The 20,338-nt window shown below is 47.3% G+C and overlaps 1 protein-coding gene across 4 annotated transcripts; it reads right to left on the reverse strand.

Moving 5' to 3' along the window:
- Positions 1 to 57: 57 nt before the first annotated feature.
- On the reverse strand, positions 58 to 19,856 carry zgc:154055 (uncharacterized protein LOC556036 homolog). 4 transcript variants are annotated; one of them, XM_041847495.2, is made up of 11 exons: positions 19,244 to 19,856; positions 18,874 to 18,930; positions 18,256 to 18,364; positions 16,318 to 16,443; positions 5,023 to 5,193; positions 4,651 to 4,868; positions 4,267 to 4,428; positions 1,437 to 1,578; positions 992 to 1,212; positions 657 to 808; positions 58 to 440 (listed from the first exon to the last, which is right to left on the reverse strand). In XM_041847495.2, exons 1-11 carry the CDS (start codon positions 19,426 to 19,428, stop codon positions 346 to 348), a joined length of 1,638 nt encoding a protein of 545 aa, XP_041703429.1. In that variant the 5' UTR covers positions 19,429 to 19,856; the 3' UTR covers positions 58 to 345. The 4 variants fall into 4 exon arrangements, with proteins under 4 accessions (XP_041703429.1, XP_041703427.1, XP_041703431.1 ...); XM_041847493.2 differs by having other exon boundaries at positions 5,023 to 5,196; XM_041847497.2 differs by lacking the exon at positions 18,874 to 18,930.
- Positions 19,857 to 20,338: the final 482 nt, after the last annotated feature.

A 20,338-nucleotide genomic window follows, 5' to 3' on the forward strand; every position in this document is an offset into this window, starting at 1 on the left:
CAACAATAAAAATACACAATCCATTATTAAAACAAAGAGGATAAAAAATTAATATGGACTTGCAGTGAAAACGCTATAAAAAAGGTAGGTATAAAAAATATGCATGTCACCATGAGAGAAAAGTATTTAACAGTGAGGAACTTTCACAGTATGTGATGCAATTTGATATTCTCTGGGATGGATAAATACCCATCTAATACATGTCCATAGGAGCAGAATTTTTCTCACAATAAAAGTCTTTATTTGTTCTCTTCCTCAACAGTCAATCAACCAGGATGAGTGTCTCTGTGTGTTCCATCAGTCCAGTGTGTCACTGTATTTTTCAACCCCACTTTATCAGTGTTTTCAACTTGCCCCACGGCACTCAATGACAAGGTTCCGCAACTCCACCTGAGCCTCCTCTAGGTGCACAGCATGTTGGGTCCATCGCAGGAACAGACCTGATACACATCCAGACAGAGGAATGTATTTATTTACATTATGTACTATTTCATCGCTTATTACTCATCAAATAAGAAATTGCCTTATTTGATACTTTTAATGTAATAACTATTCAAATTCACCCATCCAACATTTAGCATACTGTATGTCAGAGGGCTGCAGTAGGGGATAGCAGACTCAGATCTGCCTGTGGTACTGTGGCTACTGTAACTCACCTCTCCAGAGCTGCAGGGACTGTGGCTGGACGGAGGGCCAGATGGCCAGCTCAGTGGGCTCATACAGGGGGTTAGAGTAACGCTCCCTCTCACTGGGCCTCAGGAGGGACTGGAACAGACAGTGGGTTCTCTCCTTCACCCCTGCAGCACACCTGATGAGAGAGAGAGAAAGACGAGAGAGAGAGAGAGAGAGAGAGAGAGAGAGAGAGAGAGAGCGAGAGGGATGAAGATTAAGTGGAAAGGTGCAGACAGATGGACAGACGGATGTGGATTTAGTGTGGATACACTATTCTTGGACAATGACTGTGGATATAAGAACAGCCTGAATGACTCACCTCTCCTGGTCGCTGTTGCAGAGGAAGGTGCCGTAGTCTGAGGCGTAGACCTCCATGGCCAGCCGCAGTAGCAGAGGCTCAGAGAAGCCCATGGCCAGCGGGAACTGTCGGGCCAGCTGCCACACACAGTCCAGCAGCAGCACGAACACTGGAGCCTCCAGCCTCAGACGGGCGTGGGAGTATGCCGAGTGGGCACAGCGCTGCTGGAACGGGTGACCTGCCTGCGGAAAGGAAGTACACACACACACAGATCAAAAAACACACATACACAGAGATAAAAACACAGATTAAAAACATACACACAGCTACAGCTAGTATAGCTAGTTAGTCATTGAATGTACACAGGGCTAATGTACACATTCCCAGCTCTCTATCTACAGTATATGACGGTTTGAAAAAAGGTGTGACATAAGGAGGAAGCGTGTGACTATTTTAGGGGTCTCACCTGTAGCCACTCCCTCTCCAGGAGGCCCAGGAAGCCGGCCAGTGTGCGTGTGTTGGGGTCCAGGATGAGCTGGGCCAAAGAGCTCACCAGAAGGGTGGTGTCTGTGCCTTCTGAGCCATGGACTAGAACAGAGTGGCCATCCCTGGCCAGAGCACCATAGAGGGTTACATAACATAGAACAATGTTACACGTAAACAGGATATTACACAATACAGGAAACAAAACATCAGCAATACAAAGCAAAACAACACGCATTATGACTCAGTGTAACACCATGCAGCTCAGTGTTCAAATCAAATGTTATTGGTCGCATACACATACACGGAGTATAGCAAACATTAGGAACACATTCTTAATATTGAGTTTCCCTCAGAACAGCCTTAATTCGTTGGGGGCATGGACTATACAAGGTTTCGAAAGAGATCCACAGGGATGCTGGCCCATGTTGACTCCAATGCTTCCCACAGTTGTGTCAAGTTGGCTGGATGTCTTTTTTGTGTTAAAATCTGAGCTGTAGTCAATGAATAGCATTCTTACATAGGTATTCCTCTTGTCCAGATGGGATAGGGCAGTGTGCAGTGCGATTGCGTCATCCGTGGATCTGTTCGGGCGTTATGCAAATTGTAGTGGGTCTAGGGTGTCTGGTAAGGTGGAGGTGATATGATCCTTAACTAGCCTCTTAAAGCACTTCATGATGATAGAAGTGAGTGCTACAGGGCGATAGTCATTTAGTTCAGTTACCTTTGCTTTCTTGGGTACAGGAACAATGGTGGACATCTTGAAGCAAGTGCGGACAATAAACTGGGTTGGGAGAGATTGAATATGTCCGGAAACACTCCAGCCAGCTGGTCTGCACTAGCACTTGAAAACTCTAGGCGGCATTCTGCCTTCTCCCTACAGTTCTCAACCATTAGCTTCGCCCTCAACTGCCTCATATGAGCTACAATTCCGACGCTGTGTTTTAACATTTAGAAACGTCAATAATCATCGCTTGCGATACTTCTTTTGAAACATGGCCCTGATCGTTCATCAGCTAGAAAGAATCCTTCAAATAAAAAATATACACTTACTGTAGCAGTTTTGCACAGATTCATACAGCTATGGGTGCCTCCATCTGATAAAACTACACTCTTAGAAAAAAGGGTTCCAAAAGGGTTCTTCGGCTGTCCCCACAGGAGAACCCTTTTTGGTTCCAGGTATAACCCTTTCCGGTTCCATATAGAACCCTCTGTAGAAAGGGTTCTACATGGAACCCAAAAGGGTTCTATCTGGAACCAAAAGGGTTCTACCTGCAACCAAAAAGGGCTCTTCAAAGGGTTCTCCTATGGTGACAGCCGAAGAACCCTTTAAGGTTCTAGATAGCCTCATCTAATGACTCTTATGTATAATGTCATGGATGACCGTTCAAAACTATTTTTCCCAGTCAGAGATAATTTTTTCCCATGTTCCCAGTTGTCTTGAATGCACTGAAGTCGGAATTCCTCGTGAGCGGCGGTGGCCCGCGTCGAAGCGTGCGAAGAAGGCTGTTTAGCAAGGCGTTGGTATCGGCGACGTGGCTGGTTTTCCCTTTATAATCCGTGATTGACTGGAGTCCCTGCCACATACGTCTCGTGTCTGAGCCGTTAAATTGCGACTCCACTTTGTCTCTATACTGACGTTATGCCTGTTTGAATGCCTTACGGAGGGCATAGCTGAACTGTTTGTTCTCATCCATGTTCCCAGTCACCTTGCCGTGGTTAAGTGCGGTGTTTCATGCTTTCAGTTTTGCGTGAATGCTGCCATCTATACACGGTTTTTGGTTTGGATAAGTTCTAATTGTCACAGTGGGAACAACATCCTCTACGCACTTCATGATGAACTCAGTCACCGAGTCAGTGTATACGTCAATGTTATTCTCAGAGGCAACCCATAACATATCCCAGTCCGCGTGATCAAATCAATCTTTGAAGCATAGATTCTGATTGGTCAGACCAACGTTGAACAGTCCTTACCACGGGTACTTCCTGTTTAAGTTTCAGCCTATAGGAAGGGAGGAGCAGAACAGAGGCATGATCTGATTTGCGGAAGGGAGAGTGGGGGAGGCCTTGTAGCCATCTCGAAAGGGGGAGTAGCAATGGTCAAGAATTCTTGATGAGTGAGTAGTGCAGGCAATGTGTTGATAAAACTTTGGTAGTGTTTTCCTCAGATTTGCTTTATTAAAGTCCCCAGCTTCAATAAAAGCGGCCTCAGGATATATGGTTTCCAGTTTGCACAAAGTCCAGTGTAGTTCCTTGAGATCCGTCGCGGTGTCGGCTTGAAGGGGAATATACACGGCCGTGAAAGATGACAGAACAGAATTCCCTCAGAATGTAATGCGGTCGGCATTTGATAGTGAGGTATTCCAGATCGGGTGCACAAAATGACTTGAGTTCCTGTATGTTACCACAATCACACCATTTGTAGTTAATCATGAAACATACACAGAGAGCCTTTCTTTTTCCCGGATAGTTCTTTCTTCCTGTCTGCACGAGAACCCCGCTGGCTGTATGGACGGGGACAGTATATCCGGAGAGAGCCATGATTCCGTGAAACAGAGTATATTACAGTCCCTGATGTCTCTCTGGAAGGAGATGCTTGCCCTGAGCCTGTTTACTTTATTGTCCAGGGATTGAACATTAGTGAGTAATATACTCAGAAGCGGTGGATGGTATGCACATCTCCTGAGTCGGACTAAAAGCACACTCCGTATTCCTCTTCTCTGTCGGCGGCGTCTTGGAGAAGCCCGTTACATGATGATGTATGATTATGAAAACATTACATTAAGGGTTATGAGAGTAGAGTGCACATCTACCTCTCCACACACTCTGCCAGTAGGCCTGCTGTGGCCAGGGCAGTGTGGACGTGAGAGAGCCACTTGGAGTTCTCCAGCTTGCTGAGCCAGCGGTCCACACTATGGGAGTCATCCCCACAGGCCTCCACCAACTTTATCAGACTCTCCTGGAGCACCTTCCCCCTTGGGACACATACACAGACACACACACACACACACACACACAAATATAACTATTCAGTCAACAGGCATAGAGCTATTCAGCCAAATAATGTGGCATTGTTTGGCATGACAACAAAAAATGGGTTGGCTAAAGCAGAAACACCCTGGCAACTAGGTTAGACATACGTAGCCACAAACAAATGAAAAAACTCACACACAACAGGCAAACACACAGACAGACACCTTTCCAGTTGGCGGTGCAGTCTCTTCCAGCAACTGTAGCTAGATTTGGATTCAAACCCGCCCCCTGTCATCCTGGCCTGCTGAGCCTGTTGGTTGGAGCGGGTGTCAATGATGTAACCCAGCCCAGAGCCGTCAATCACCGCCTGGAGGAGGAGCTCATCCTCTCTACAGCGCTTCCTATTGGCTCCTGTCAGGGGTTGGCTGCTGCGCATGATGACCTGGGAAACACAATTTTGCTATTTGATACAGTAGATGCCATCTAATGTCAAACAACATTAATTACTGTACATTGTAGTGACATGAAAGTATCTGTGTGTGTGATTGTAAGTGCATGTATGTGCGTGTGCATGTGTGGATTCATGCGTATCTCACCATGCCATTTTTCCTGTGGTAATAACAGAGGACAGGGAAGCGGCCCCCATGTCTGAACTTGGCCACCTTCACCAGTGTCTTATCATCTACGGAGTGAGGGACAATAACAGCAGGAGGGTAGGAGGGACACACAGAGTAGTCCCTGTTCACATGACTCAGTCTCCACCTGTCCTGCTGCGGAGAGGAGAGTAGGAAGACACAACAACAGATCAATAGATGCATATTGTTCACTGTTCTACAGTATATAGAACCTTTTTGAGGGCCCTTTTTGGTTCTAAATCGTATGATTTCTTCTAACGGTGCCCACACCCACTCTCTTGATTCTAATAGGGTCTCTTGACATAGCGATCCCCAGGTTATGTGTTTTAGAACTAGAGTAAATTCACCATGACAAGGGCTCCACAGGAAGCTGACTATATAGATGAGCATGGATTCATGTCGTTTCTCACATGTACTGTTTACACAGTCATAATTCAGTAAGTGGAACCACATGTACAGTGAGGGAAAAAAGTATTTGATCCCCTGCTGATTTTGTACGTTTGCCCACTGACAAAGACATGATCAGTCTATAATTTTAATGGTAGGTTTATTTGAACAGTGAGAGACAGAATAACAACAAAAAAATCCAGAAAAACGCATGTCAAAAATGTTATAAATTGATTTGCATTTTAATGAGGGAAATAAGTATTTGACCCCTCTGCAAAACATGACTTAGTACTTGGTGGCAAAACCCTTGTTGGCAATCACAGAGGTAAGACGTTTCTTGTAGTTGGCCACCAGGTTTGCACACATCTCAGGAGGGATTTTGTCTCACTCCTCTTTGCAGATCTTCTCCAAGTCATTAATGTTTCGAGGCTGACGTTTGGCAACTCGAACCTTCAGCTCCCTCCACAGATTTTCTATGGGATTAAGGTCTGGAGACTGGCTAGGCCACTCCAGCACCTTAATGTGCTTCTTCTTGAGCCACTCCTTTGTTGCCTTGGCTGTGTGTTTTGGGTCATTGTCATGCTGGAATTGTTAGGCCTACTGCTGCTAGGTAGCTCTCTCTCTGCTCTCCTCCTCCCCTCTGTCTGTCCTTGATTGCAGGAGTGAAGTCTGGTGTGCGGGAGTCAGGGTTCCAGCTGCAGCTCATTCACCATAATCACCTCAGCCTTTAAGACCCGGTCAAACTTTCCACTCATCGTCAGATCATAGTCAAGACAACCATGTTAGTCTCGCTGCCGACTCAACCTGTCTGTTTTCGCTCTTGTGTTTTTGGACTGTTTATTTACTTTTTCTCCTGTGCCACAGATATTTGGAACCTGACTCCTGCCTCCGCTTCACTCCTGCCACCACCATCCTGCTCTCCACTATCGGGCCTCTCCTTTGGACTCACCACGGACACTAGGACATTACGGTACCACACCTGCCCTGACCTGGATCTGTACCCTCCCTGTAACCTGGACTTGCTCTTCCCCATTTATTGGAAACCTGGACTATTGAACATTATAATAAACCTGTTAAAACTTCTCTGGCTTGGTGTACTTGTCTGCATTTGGGTTCTATCCAGTTAAATCATAACAGTATGATCTGACCAACATGAACCCAGCAGACAGTAGCTCTGATACCACCCCAGAGTGCACTCAAATTTGGACTGCCATAGCCAATCAGGGCATTCTACTTGGCCAACATGATACCCTGTTTAAGACGATTGCTGAGGACAGTCAGGTGCTGCTTAATCAGGTTCAATTACTCACCAATCAAGTGTCTGTCCTTACTACCCCTTCAGCCCAGATCAGAGAGCCTTTTGTTCCTGCTCCAGAGCGCTATGACGGGAACATGGGAACCTGTGGCGATTTTTTGACTCAATGCTCGTTAGTGTTTGAACAACAGCCCCTCACCTACGCCTCAGAAAGAGCCCGTATTGCCTACCTTATCAACTCTACTAGCGGTTCCGCTCGTGCCTGGGGATCCGCGGTCTGGGAGAGTCAGTCGGACATTTGCAACGCTTACGTGGCCTTCACCACAGAGATGAGGAAGGTTTTTGACCACCCCGTACGAGGCAAGGAGGCTGCGAACGGCTGGTTTTCTCTTCGGCAGGGGGCTCGTTGAGGCGGAGATGGCAGTGGAGTTTCGGACTTTAGCAGGCAGTGAGTGGTTGGAATGACGAGGCATTCAAGGAGTGTTCATCAATGCTTTGTCTGAGACTTTAAAAGATGAATTGGTGTCATATGATGAATCGCCTACGCTGGATAATCTTATTTCACTCACTATCAGGTTGGATAATCGGATTCGGGAGCGCCGCGGAGAGGAGTGTTAGTTCCAAGCAACCTGTCTGTCATCAACAAACTCCTCCCTGCATCGTCCCTACGGAGAGAGCCGTGTCTTCCCGAGTCGATACGAGGAGCACTGAACCCGACGCCATGGAGGTGGGTCGTGCACGGTTGTCCTCAGAGGAGCGTGCACGTCGTATTCAGGCTCTCGGTCTGCCTGTATTGTGGAGAAGCTGGTCATTTCGTTCCTTCCTGCCCAGTTCGTCCGGGAAAAGGGCCGGCTCATCATTTATGGGAGAAGTTTTGGTGAGCCGAGCAGCGGATTCTTCCTCTTCTCCTGCATTCTGCTCCAGGCATCCCTCCAGTGGCAGTCCCAGAATTTCTCTGTTAGTGCGCTGATTGACTCTGGTGCCGACGAAAAGCTTTTTGGATAGAGAGTGGGCTCAACAAATGGATTTGGAGACTGTTCCTATGGACTGTCCGCTGCAGGCTAAGGGTCTAAATGGACAATTGTTGACCCGCATTACCCATCAGACTGTTCCTGTTTGTCTTAGAGTGTCGGGAAATCATCAGGAGAACATTCAATTCCATATTATCGACTGCCCACAGACTCCCCTGGTCCTTGGTATCCCCTGGCTCATAAAAACACAATCCACACATTGATTGGGTGACAGGTAGCATTGTTTCATGGAGCACATTTTGTCATGTGAATTGTTTGTGTTCTGCTCAGACTCCTGCCAGTACTGTGCCTCAACCTCCACTGGAGTCCATGGATCTTTCTGCTGTTCCTGACGTGTATCATGACCTGGCATCCGTTTTCTGCAAACACAGAGCTACTTCTCTTCCTCCTCACCGGCCTTACGACTGGCCGCATTGACCTCCAGCCAGGAGCCCCGCTCCCCCAGCAGTCGCCTGTACAATCTCTCCGGCCGGAGACGGAGGCTATGGAGAACTACATTCGGGACTCCTTGGCGGCAGGTATTATGCGTCCTTCCTCGTCACCTGTAGGAGCGGGATTCTTTTTTTGTTGCTAAGAAGGATAAGACCCTCAGACCCTGTATTGATTACCGTGGACTTAACAACATCACCATTAAGAACAAGTATTCTCTGCCTTTGATTAATTCTGCTTTTCCCCTCCTTCATGGTGCTACCATCTTTACGAAACTGGATCTACGAAATGCGTATCACCTGGTGCGCATTCGTAAGGGTGATGAATGGAAGACTGCCTTCAACACACCCTTGGGACATTTTGAGTATCGGGTTATGCCTTTTGGGTTGTCTAATGCCCCTGCTGTTTTTCAGGCACTAGTCAATGATGTCCTTCGGGACATGTTGAATCGGTTTGTTTTTGTCTATCTGGATGATATCTTGATTTTCTCAGAGTCCTCCCAGGAACATGAACTGCATGTGCGCCAGGTGTTGCAAAGGTTGTTGGAGAACAAACTGTTTGTGAAGATGGAGAAATGTGAATTTCATGTGTCTGAGACCTCTTTTTGGGTTACATCATAGCTCAGGGGGAGCTGCGGATGGACCCAGCTAAGATCTCTGCTGTCACGGACTGGCCAGCTCCCTCTACCCGCAAACAACTTCAACGATTCCTGGGGTTTGCGAACTTCTATAGGAGGTTCATCAAGGACTACAGCCGCATTGCGGCGCCACTCACCGCTCTCACCTCCATCTCACGACCGTTCGCTTGGAATGAAGGGGCCGAATCAGCGTTCGAAGAACTGAAACATCGCTTCGCCTCGGCTCCCATTCTGATGCAGCCGGACCCCGACCGCCAGTTTGTCGTGGAGGTGGATGCATCCGACACTGGGGTAGGTGCAGTGTTGTCGCAACGTTCTCCTGAAGATAACAAACTGCATCCCTGTGCTTTTCTCTCAAGGAAACTTTCTCAGGCAGAGAGGAATTATGATGTTGGAAATCGTGAACTGCTCGCCGTTAAGCTGGCTCTCGAGGAGTGGCGACATTGGTTGGAGGGGGCGGAACAACCCTTCATCGTTTGGACGGATCATAAGAATCTGGCTTACCTCCAGTCAGCGAAGCAGCTCAACCCCGTCAAGCCAGGTGGGCACTATTTTTTGGGAGATTCAATTTTTCTCTGTCTTACCGTCCTGGGTCACGCAACGTCAAGCCTGACGCCCTGTCTCGTGTTCATTCGGCTGTTGATACTGGTAGTAACCCGAACCCATTTTGCCTCCTACCTGCAGTATTGCAGTCATCACATGTGACATCGAGGGGATTGTTAGACAGGCTCAACATCAAGCTGACCCTGGGAGGGGTCCTCCTAACCGGATGTTTGTCCCTGAGTCTGCTCGCTCCCAGGTACTTCAGTGGGCTCACTCGTCTCCCCTTACCTGTCACCCTGGAGTTTCGCGGACCCTTGACTTTGTGCGACGGAAGTTCTGGTGGGCCACGATGGAGGCGGACACTCGAGCCTTCATTGCTGCTTGCACGGTATGTGCACGAAGTAAAAACTCCACCCAGGCCAGCGCTGGTAATCTACGACCTCTACCTATACCCAGCCGGCCCTGGTCGCATATCGCTATGGATTTTGTCACTGGACTTCCCCCTCATCTGGTAAGACTGTCATTCTTACGGTGATTGATCGTTTTTCTAAGTTCGCTCATTTTTGGCCCTACCTAAACTGCCCACTGCCAGAGAGACGGCTGATATTTTGGTTGAACATGTGTTCCGCTCTCATGGTCTACCCACGGATATTGTCTCTGACAGGGGTCCCCAGTTTGTCTCCCAGGTGTGGAAAGCTTTCTGTAAAGCTTTGGGCATTCATCCAGCCTGTCCTCTGGATATCACCCCCAGACCAACGGGCAAGCCGAGAGAGCGAACCAGGAGATGGAGACCGCACTTCGCTGTGTCACTGGGTCTAACCCTGGGTCATGGAGCTCCATGCTCCCCTGGGTGGAATATGCTCATAACACCTTGACTAACGCTTCCTCTGGTTTGTCTCCTTTTCTGTGTGCTCTGGGTTATCAACCTCCCCTGTTCCCTTCCCAAGAGAGGGAACTTGGTGTACCCTCGGTGCAGTCCCACATGCGCCGCTGCTGCAAGGTCTGGAGGAAGGCCAGGGTAGCTCTGTCCCGAGCTTCGGGCGTACATGCAGAGGCAAGCCAACCGTCACCGGTCCCAGGCTCCCGGTTACTCTCCTGGTCAAGAGGTATGGCTGAAGTCACGGGACCTTCCATTGAAGGTGGAGTCGAAGAAGATGGCGCCTCGTTTTATAGGACCGTTCAAGATACTGTCTATTGTTAACCCCCTGCGCGGTTAAGTTACAGCTTCCTGCCTCCCTCACGGGTTCATTCCACCTTTCATGTTTCCCAGATTAAGCCTGTGTCGGTTAGCCCTTTGTGCCCGCCCTCTCGTCCCCTCCTCCGCCCAAGATCGTGGGTGGGGTCCGGTCTACACTGTCCGGCGACTTCTGGATGTTCGCCGCCGGGTCGTGGTTTCCAGTTCCTGGTGGATTGGGAGGGTTATGGTCCTGAGGAACGTTCCTGGGTGCCCAGGAGCTTCATTGTGGATCCTGCTCTTGGTTCGTGAGTTTCATAGGTTACATCCTGATAAACCCTGTCGGCCGCCAGGTGGCGTCCGTAGAGGGGGGTACTGTTAGGCCTACTGCTGCTAGGTAGCTCTCTCTCTGCTCTCCTCCTCCCCTCTGTCTGTCCTTGATTGCAGGAGTGAAGTCTGGTGTGCGGGAGTCAGGGTTCCAGCTGCAGCTCATTCACCATAATCACCTCAGCCTTTAAGACCCGGTCAAACTTTCCACTCATCGTCAGATCATAGTCAAGACAACCATGTTAGTCTCGCTGCCGACTCAACCTGTCTGTTTTCGCTCTTGTGTTTTTTTGGACTGTTTATTTACTTTTTCTCCTGTGCCACAGATATTTGGAACCTGACTCCTGCCTCCGCTTCACTCCTGCCACCACCATCCTGCTCTCCACTATCGGGCCTCTCCTTTGGACTCACCACGGACACTAGGACATTACGGTACCACACCTGCCCTGACCTGGATCTGTACCCTCCCTGTAACCTGGACTTGCTCTTCCCCATTTATTGGAAACCTGGACTATTGAACATTATAATAAACCTGTTAAAACTTCTCTGGCTTGGTGTACTTGTCTGCATTTGGGTTCTATCCAGTTAAATCATAACAGGAATACCCATCCACAACCCATTTTCAACGCCCTGGCTGAGGGAAGGAGGTTCTCACCCAAGATTTGACGGTACGTGGCCCTGTCCATCGTCCCTTTGATGCGGTGAAGTTGTCCTGTCCCCTTAGTAGAAAAACACCCCCAAAGCATAATGTTTCCACCTCCATGTTTGACGGTGGGGATGGTGTTCTTGGGGTCATAGGCAGCATTCCTCCTCCTCCAAACACGGCGAGTTGAGTTGATGACAAAGAGCTCCATTTTGGTCTCATCTGACCACAACACTTTCACCCAGTTCTCCTCTGAATCATTCAGATGTTCATTGGCAAACTTCAGACGGGCCTGTATATGTGCTTTCTTGAGCAGGGGGAGCTTGCGGGCGCTGCAGGATTTCAGGCCTTCACGGCGTAGTGTGTTACCAATTGTTTTCTTGGTGACTATGGTCCCAGCTGCCTTGAGATCATTGACAAGATCCTCCCGTGTAGTTCTGGGCTGATTCCTCACCGTTCTCATGATCATTGCAACTCCACGAGGTGAGATATTGCATGGAGCCCCAGGCCGAGGGAGATTGACAGTTATTTTGTGTTTCTTCCATTTGTGAATAATTGCACCAACTGTTGTCACCTTCTCACCAAGCTGCTTGGCGATGGTCTTGTAGCCCATTCCAGCCTTGTGTAGGTCTACAATCTTGTCCCTGACATCCTTGGAGAGCTCTTTGGTCTTGGCCATGGTGGAGAGTTTGGAATCTGATTGATTGATTGCTTCTGTGGACAGGTGTCTTTTATACAGGTAACAAACTGAGATTAGGAGCACTCCCTTTAAGAGTGTGCTCCTAATCTCAGCTCGTTACCTGTATAAAAGACACCTGGGAGCCAGAAATCTTTCTGATTGCAAATCAATTTATATCATTTTTGACATCGTTTTCTGGATTTTGTTGTTGTTATTCTAATCAGAATGGCGCCGTTTTACAGCCCTCTAACCAATTGTACTATTATGTGTGTTTTTCCACGTTATTTGTAATTTATTTTGTACATAATGTTTCTGCCATCGTCTCTTATAACCAAAAAGAGCTTCTGGATATCAGGACAGCGATTACTCACCTCGTATTGGACAAATAATTTTTCTACAACGAGGCGGCCGCGAAGGATATCCTACAGACACCCGACAAGGCCCAAATCCCTGTCATTCGCATGAGGAAGAGACGGAGATATCGTGGACGTAGGTCGGGGTGCCTTGTAAGGATCCGACGGCGAGCGAGTAAACTGCCGCTCCCATCAATCCTATTAGCCAATCTTCAATCATTGGAAAATAAATTGGATGACCTAAGATTACGGTTATCCTACCAACGGGACATAAAAAACTGTAATATCTTATGTTTCACCGAGTTGTGGCTGAACGACGACATGGATAACATACAGCTAGCGGGCTATACGCTACATCGGCAGGATAGAACGGCTGACTCCGGTAAGACAAGGGGTGGCGGTCTGTGTATATTTGTAAACAACAGCTGGTGCACAAAATCAAATACTAAGGAAGTCTCGAGGTTTTGCTCGCCTGAGGTAGAGTATCTTATGATAAGCTGTAGACCACACTATTTACCAAGAGAGTTTTCATCTATATTTTTCATAGCCGTCTATTTACCACCACAAACCAATGCTGCCATTAAGATTGCACTGAATGAGCTGTATAAGGCCATAAGTCAACAGGAAAATGCTCATCCAGAGGCAGCGCTCCTAGTGGCCGGGGACTTTAATGCAGGGAAACTTAAATCCGTTCTACCTAATTTCTACCAGCATGTTAAATGTGCAACCAGAGGAAAAAAAACTCTAGACCACCTTTACTCCACATACAGAGACGCATACAAAGCTCTCCCTCGCCCTCCATTTGGCAAATCTGACCATAACTCTATCCTCCTGATTCCTGCTTATAAGCAAAAACTAAAGCAGGAAGCACCAGTGACTCGGTTAATAAAAAAGTGGTCAGATGACGCATATGCTAAGCTACAGGACTGTTTTGCTAGCACAGACTGGAACATGTTCCGGGATTCTTCAGATAGCATTGAGGAGTACACCACATCAGTCACTGGCTTCATCAATAAGTGCATCGATGATGTCGTCCCCACAGTGACCGTACGTACATTCCCCAACCAGAAGCCATGGATTACAGGAAACATCCGCACTGAGCTAAAGGGTAGAGCTGCCGCTTTCAAGGAGCGGGACTCTAACCCGGACGCTTATAAGAAATCCCGCTATGCCCTCCGACGAACCATCAAACAGGCAAAGAGTCAATACAGGACTAAAATTGAATCGTACTACACAGGCTCTGACGCTCGTCGGATGTGGCAGGGCTTGAAAACTATTACAGACTACAAAGGGAAGCACAGCCGCGAGCTTCCCAGTGACACAAGCCTACCAGACGAGCTAAACCACTTCTATGCTCGCTTCGAGGCAAGCAACACTGAAGCATGCATGAGAGCACCAGCTGTTCCGGATGACTATGTGATCACGCTCTCCATAGCCGATGTGAGTAAGACTTTTAAGCAGGTCAACATTCACAAGGCCGCAGGGCCAGACGGATTACCAGGACGTGTACTCCGAGCATGTGCTGACCAACTGGCAAGTGTCTTCACCAACATTTTCAACATGTCCTTGACTGAGTCTGTAATACCAACATGTTTCAAGCAGACCACCATAGTCCCCGTGCCCAAGGACACTAAGGTAACCTGCCTAAATGACTACCGACCCGTAGCACTGACGTCTGTAGCCATGAAGTGCTTTGAAAGGCTGGTCATGGCTCACATCAACACCATTATCCCAGAAACCCTAGACCCACTTTTTGCATACCGCCCCAACAGATCCACAGATGATGCAATCTCTATTGCACTCCACACTGCCCTTTCCCACCTGGACAAGAGGAACACCTACGTGAGAATGCTATTCATTGACTACAGCTCAGCATTCAACACCATAGTGCCCTCAAAGCTCATCACTAAGCTAAGGATCCTGGGACTAAACACCTCCCTCTGCAACTGGATCCTGGACTTCCTGACGGGCCGCCCCCAGGTGGTAAGGGTAGGTAACAACACATCTGCCACACTGATCCTCAACACGGGGGCCCCTCAGGGGTGCATGCTCAGTCCCCTCCTGTACTCCCTGTTCACCCATGACTGCATGGCCAGGCACGCACTCCAACACCATCATTAAGTTTGCCGACGACACAACAGTGGTAGGCCTGATCACCGACAATGATGAGACAGCCTATAGGGAGGAGGTCAGAGACCTGGCCGTGTGGTGCCAGGATAACAACCTCTCCCTCAACGTGACCAAGACAAAGGAGATGATTGTAGACTACAGGAAAAAAAAGAGGACTGAGCACGCCCCCATTCTCATCGACGGGGCTGTAGTTGAACAGGTTGAGAGCTTCAAGTTCCTTGGTGTCCACATCACCAACAAACTATCATGGTCCAAACACATCAAGACAGTCGTGAAGAGGGCACGACAAAGCCTATTCCCCCTCAGGAGACTGAAAAGATTCGGCATGGGTCCTCAGATCCTCAAAAAAGTATACAGCTGCACCATCGAGAGCATCCTGACTGGTTGCTTCACCGCCTGGTATGGCAACTGCTTGGCCTCCGACCGCAAGGCACTACAGAGGGTAGTGCGTACGGCCCAGTACATCACTGGGGCCAAGCTTCCTGCCATCCAGGACCTCTATACCAGGCGGTGTCAGAGGAAGGCCCTCAAAATTGTCAAAGACTCCAGCCACCCTAGTCATAGACTGTTCTCTCTGCTACTGCACGGCAAGCGGTACCGGTGTGCCAAGTCTAGGTCAAAAAGACTTCTCAACAGCTTCTACCCCCAAGCCATAAATGCACTGTTGGTTAAGGGCTGTAAGTAAGCATTTCACTGTAATGTCTGCTCCTGTTGTATTCGGCGCATGTGGCCAATACAATTTGATTTGATTTGATATCTCTCACTGTTCAAATAAACCTACCATTAAAATTATAGACTGACCATTTCTTTGTCAGTGGGCAAACTTACAAAATCAGCAGGGGATCAAATACTTTTTTCCCTTACTGTAATAGGCTACAGGGCTGGTATTGTGGCCTCAGCAGGATGAGTTTATCTGAATCTTAACCCCTCCATTTGGTCTCCCCAGTGACACATGAGCATGTTGCTCCATTCCCAACCCCCTCTGTGGACTTCCTGATCTGGACTTCCTGATCCCAGCACTCTGTTTTCCTGTCACATGTGAAGACCTGGATTATACACTGAGTATACCAAACATTAGGAACACCTTCCTAATATTGAGTTGCACCCCCCGCTGTTGCCCTCAGAACAGCATTCGTTGGGGTATGGTGTCGAAAGTGTTCCACAGGGTGTCAAAAATGTTCCACAGGGATGCTGGCCCATGTTGACTCCAATGCTTCCCACAGTGTTAAGTTGGCTGGATGTTCTTTTGGTGGTGGACCATTCTTGATACACACGGGAAACTGTTGAGCGTGAAAAAGCGAACAGTGTTGCAGTTCTTGACACAAACAGGTGCGCCTGGCACCTACTACCAAAGCCTGTTCAAACGCACTTAAATGTTTTGTCTTGCCCATTCACCCTCTTGAATGGCACACATACACAATCCATGTCTCAATTGTCTCAAGGCTTAAAAATCCTTAATAACCTGTCTCCTCCCCTTCATCTACACTGATTGAAGTGGATTTAACAAGTGACATCAATAAGGGATCATAGCTTTCATCTGGATTCACCTGGTCAGTCAATGCCATGGATGTTTTGTATACTCTTAATGTTTGTGATGATTGGGTCTGATTGTTGCATTTACTCTAAAACGACAGGATATCTATGTGTGTGTGTTTGTGTTGCACTCACTAGTTCCTCCATTTGAGCGTAGTCCTGTTCAGGCGATGAGAGGCCCCACTGGTCCTGCAGACTGAGTTTAAGCGGTCTGTAGAAGAATGGATACATATCGGACACACTGTCCAGAGAAGAGAGAGACTAGAGAGAGAGAGAGAGAAGGAGAGTGTGGGGAGGGGGGACAAAAAGTTATGAGTGTCACAAAAAGTTACTGACTAGTCAAAACAAAAAGCAAAACACAATTTGTAATGTTGTAAAACCTTTATGACTATAATACTAGTTTTTACATGCTGGGTATGTACAGTGGGGGAAAAAAGTATTTAGTCAGCCACCAATTGTGCAAGTTCTCCCACTTAAAAAGATGAGAGAGGCCTGTAATTTTCATCATAGGTACACGTCAACTATGACAGACAAAATGAGATTTTTTTTCCAGAAAATCACATTGTAGGATTTTTTATGAATTTATTTGCAAATTATGGTGGAAAATAAGTATTTGGTCAATAACAAAAGTTTCTCAATACTTTGTTATATACCCTTTGTTGGCAATGACACAGGTCAAACGTTTTCTGTAAGTCTTCACAAGGTTTTCACACACTGTTGCTGGTATTTTGGCCCATTCCTCCATGCAGATCTCCTCTAGAGCAGTTATGTTTTGGGGCTGTCGCTGGGCAACACGGACTTACACGGACTTTCAACTCCCTCCAAAGATTTTCTATGGGGTTGAGATCTGGAGACTGGCTAGGCCACTCCAGGACCTTGAAATGCTTCTTACGAAGCCACTCCTTCGTTGCCCGGGCGGTGTGTTTGGGATCATTGTCATGCTGAAAGACCCAGCCACGTTTCATCTTCAATGCCCTTGCTGATGGAAGGAGGTTTTCACTCAAAATCTCACGATACATGGCCTCATTCATTCTTTCCTTTACACGGATCAGTCGTCCTGGTCCCTTTGCAGAAAAACAGCCCCAAAGCATGATGTTTCCACCCCCATGCTTCACAGTAGATATGGTGTTCTTTGGATGCAACTCAGCATTCTTTGTCCTCCAAACACGACGAGTTGAGTTTTTACCAAAAAGTTATATTTTGGTTTCATCTGACCATATGACATTCTCCCAATCCTCTTCTGGATCATCCAAATGCACTCTAGCAAACTTCAGACGGGCCTGGACATGTACTGGCTTAAACAGGGGGACACGTCTGGCACTGCAGGATTTGAGTCCCTGGCGGCGTAGTGTGTTACTGATGGTAGGCTTTGTTACTTTGGTCCCAGCTCTCTGCAGGTCATTCACTAGGTCCCCCCGTGTGGTTCTGGGATTTTTGCTCACCGTTCTTGTGATCATTTTGACCCCGGGGGTGAGATCTTGCGTGGAGCCCCAGATCGAGGGAGATTATCAGTGGTCTTGTATGTCTTCCATTTCCTAATAATTGCTCCCACAGTTGATTTCTTCAAACCAAGCTGCTTACCTATTGCAGATTCAGTCTTCCCAGCCTGGTGCAGGTCTACAATTTTGTTTCTGGTGTCCTTTGACAGCTCTTTGGTCTTGGCCATAGTGGAGTTTGGAGTGTGACTGTTTGAGGTTGTGGACAGGTGTCTTTTATACTGATAACAAGTTCAAACAGGTGCCATTAATACAGGTAACGAGTGGAGGACAGAGGAGCCTCTTAAAGAAGAAGTTACAGGTCTGTGAGAGCCAGAAATCTTGCTTGTTTGTAGGTGACCAAATACTTATTTTCCACCATAATTTGCAAATAAATTCATTAAAAATCCTACAATGTGATTTTCTGGATTTTTTTCTCTCAATTTGTCTGTCATAGTTGACGTGTACCTATGATGAAAATTATAGGCCTCTCTCATCTTTTTAAGTGGGTGAACTTGCACAATTGGTGGCTGACTAAATACTTTTTTCCCCCACTGTATGTACAGCCTGTGTGTATTCTACCACCCTGCTACTGTACCTCAATGGAACGGGCAATGTTCAGGCACTCCTCCATGCCTGGAATGTCCAGCTGGAGAACACACAGGTCCTTACACTTGAGGGTGATTGTTCCAGAGGACCCCGAAGGCCTTTATATGAAACACACACACACATCATTATAGGGCTTCTGTCTAACCCTACTTATTACACTCAACACTCCCCCTCAGGGTTCCATGATCTGGGCTGCCTCCCCTCCAACAAAAGCATTTAAAAAAGCAGCAAGTCCAACCCAACCAGCTGGTGGGACGGGAGTTTCTCTCAGTGACAGCATGTGAGGCCCACATTTCCCCTCCATATCAACTCTTTGTCTGCACTACACCTCCAAATGTACTGTCTGAACCAGATTCATAACTGCAGCAAATGAGCACTGAAATTCCTACCCTTGGTTCTTTGCAGTTCATGACAAAAAGCATATGGAGAGGATTCAAAGAGAGGGCGTGTGAGACAGAGATTGAGCGAAGGTGGGATTGGTTATTATTCCTGCAGCATCAGAATCCTCTGCTATTTTCGCACAGTGCTGCGGACATGGATAGCAGCACACTGCAAAACGCACAAACACACACAGACTCACACACAAGGTGTCACACTTATGTCAAACCTTTGACTCTGGCCTGTACTAGAGAACAGGCTGGAATAGCCCAACAGGTTTTCCACACTGGGCATGGAGGGAGAGACAGTGAGAAGGGGGCTGAGGTTAATGAGACATGTTTATCATACAGGCTACACAGGCACCCTGGCCCAACATTCAGACTGATGTAGGCTAGGAAAATGTTAACATGTTAAACACTTTATTAGTAACTATTAGTATCCCCAATGTGACAATTGGCTGTCAGCACATTGAAATATGGGGTTCAAGCAACATGGCTGCAGTTCTGAATTAGGCTATAAGGTCCATCATTACGCCTTTGAATATGGCATTGGTATACTTTCATGAACACGCGGTCACCTATTGGCCCCACCCCACTTACCTTTTCTCTATGGCATCGATGTTTCTGAGAAGTAACAAGACTAGCCGCGAGCTGTCTCCATCTCTGTTTGAGAAGAGGAGGTGGTGGCCGGTGACACATAACGTTCCTTTCATCGGTGGATGAAACGGGCGTCTCAGAACGACATCTTCAACGTTAGCAGTCTTTATATGCTCTGAAAACTCCATCGCATCAGCGCAAGATGACAAGAAGGTCACGGAGATCCAAGTCGCGCGCGTCAGAAAAAGTCTTCACAGCTTCTTTTCCGCTTCTGAATCTTGTTTAGGCTACTTATCTGAATTATTTAAATTAAACCACTTGTTCTTGTCTCATGGAAAAGGGGCGTGACACGGTCCAGATGTTGACTGTAGCTTGCTGTAGCCTACAGCGAGGCGAGCCGTTTGTTTGAAGATAATAACCTCTTCATAGCAGTTCTTTCCTTTCCTTTCCTTTCGTTTTCTCATTAACCCACCCTGCCTGTGGGGACACCTCTCTAAGCCATTCTTGGCTGCTTTCCAACCAGCCCCTAAAATGTGAAAACATCTTGTGGTTACAAAAGAAGGAAGTGAGCGTTTCCTGAAAGCAGTTGTGAGAGGACACAAAGTCTAATATCCTATCTATACAAGGGCAATTCATTTCAAAATGCCTATTAGTGTGTAGCCTAATATGGGGTTTGCATTTTGTAGATAATCTTTCAAGCTGTTGTTGAACCATCCCAGACTAGTTAGTTTACATTACTCATGTAGTAGCCTCAGCTTCCAGCCAGGTAGAGGCTACTCCTCTAGTAACTTCAGGTCACTAACCTAAAGCAAGACACTGTATTGGTCAATGTTTGTCAATACCCTTCTCATTTCATGTGTGTGACCTAGTCTTTGATTTAAATATATATACACTACCGTTCATAAATTTGGGGTCACTTAGAAATGTCCTTGTTTTCGAAAGAAAAGCAAAAAAAATGTGTCCATTAAAATAACATCAAATTGATCAGAAATACAGTGTAGACATTGTTAATGTTGTAAATGGATATTGTAACTGGAAACGGCAGATTTATTTATGGAATACAGTGGGGGAAAAAAGTATTTAGTCAGCCACCAATTG

The sequence above is a fragment of the Coregonus clupeaformis genome, chromosome 25 (assembly GCF_020615455.1).
Source record: "Coregonus clupeaformis isolate EN_2021a chromosome 25, ASM2061545v1, whole genome shotgun sequence".
Classification (NCBI taxonomy): Eukaryota; Metazoa; Chordata; class Actinopteri; order Salmoniformes; family Salmonidae; genus Coregonus; species Coregonus clupeaformis.

Coding starts and splice junctions, on each gene's coding strand:
- zgc:154055 (XM_041847493.2), bottom strand. CDS start 19,428: ATGGAGTTTTCAGAGCATATAAAGACTGCTAACGTTGAAGATGTCGTT. Junction 4,429..4,650: donor CTGCACCGCCAACTGGAAAG/GTGTCTGTCTGT, acceptor ATGTGTCCCAAG/GGGGAAGGTGCTCCAGGAGA. Junction 809..991: donor TGCAACAGCGACCAGGAGAG/GTGAGTCATTCA, acceptor CTCTCTCATCAG/GTGTGCTGCAGGGGTGAAGG.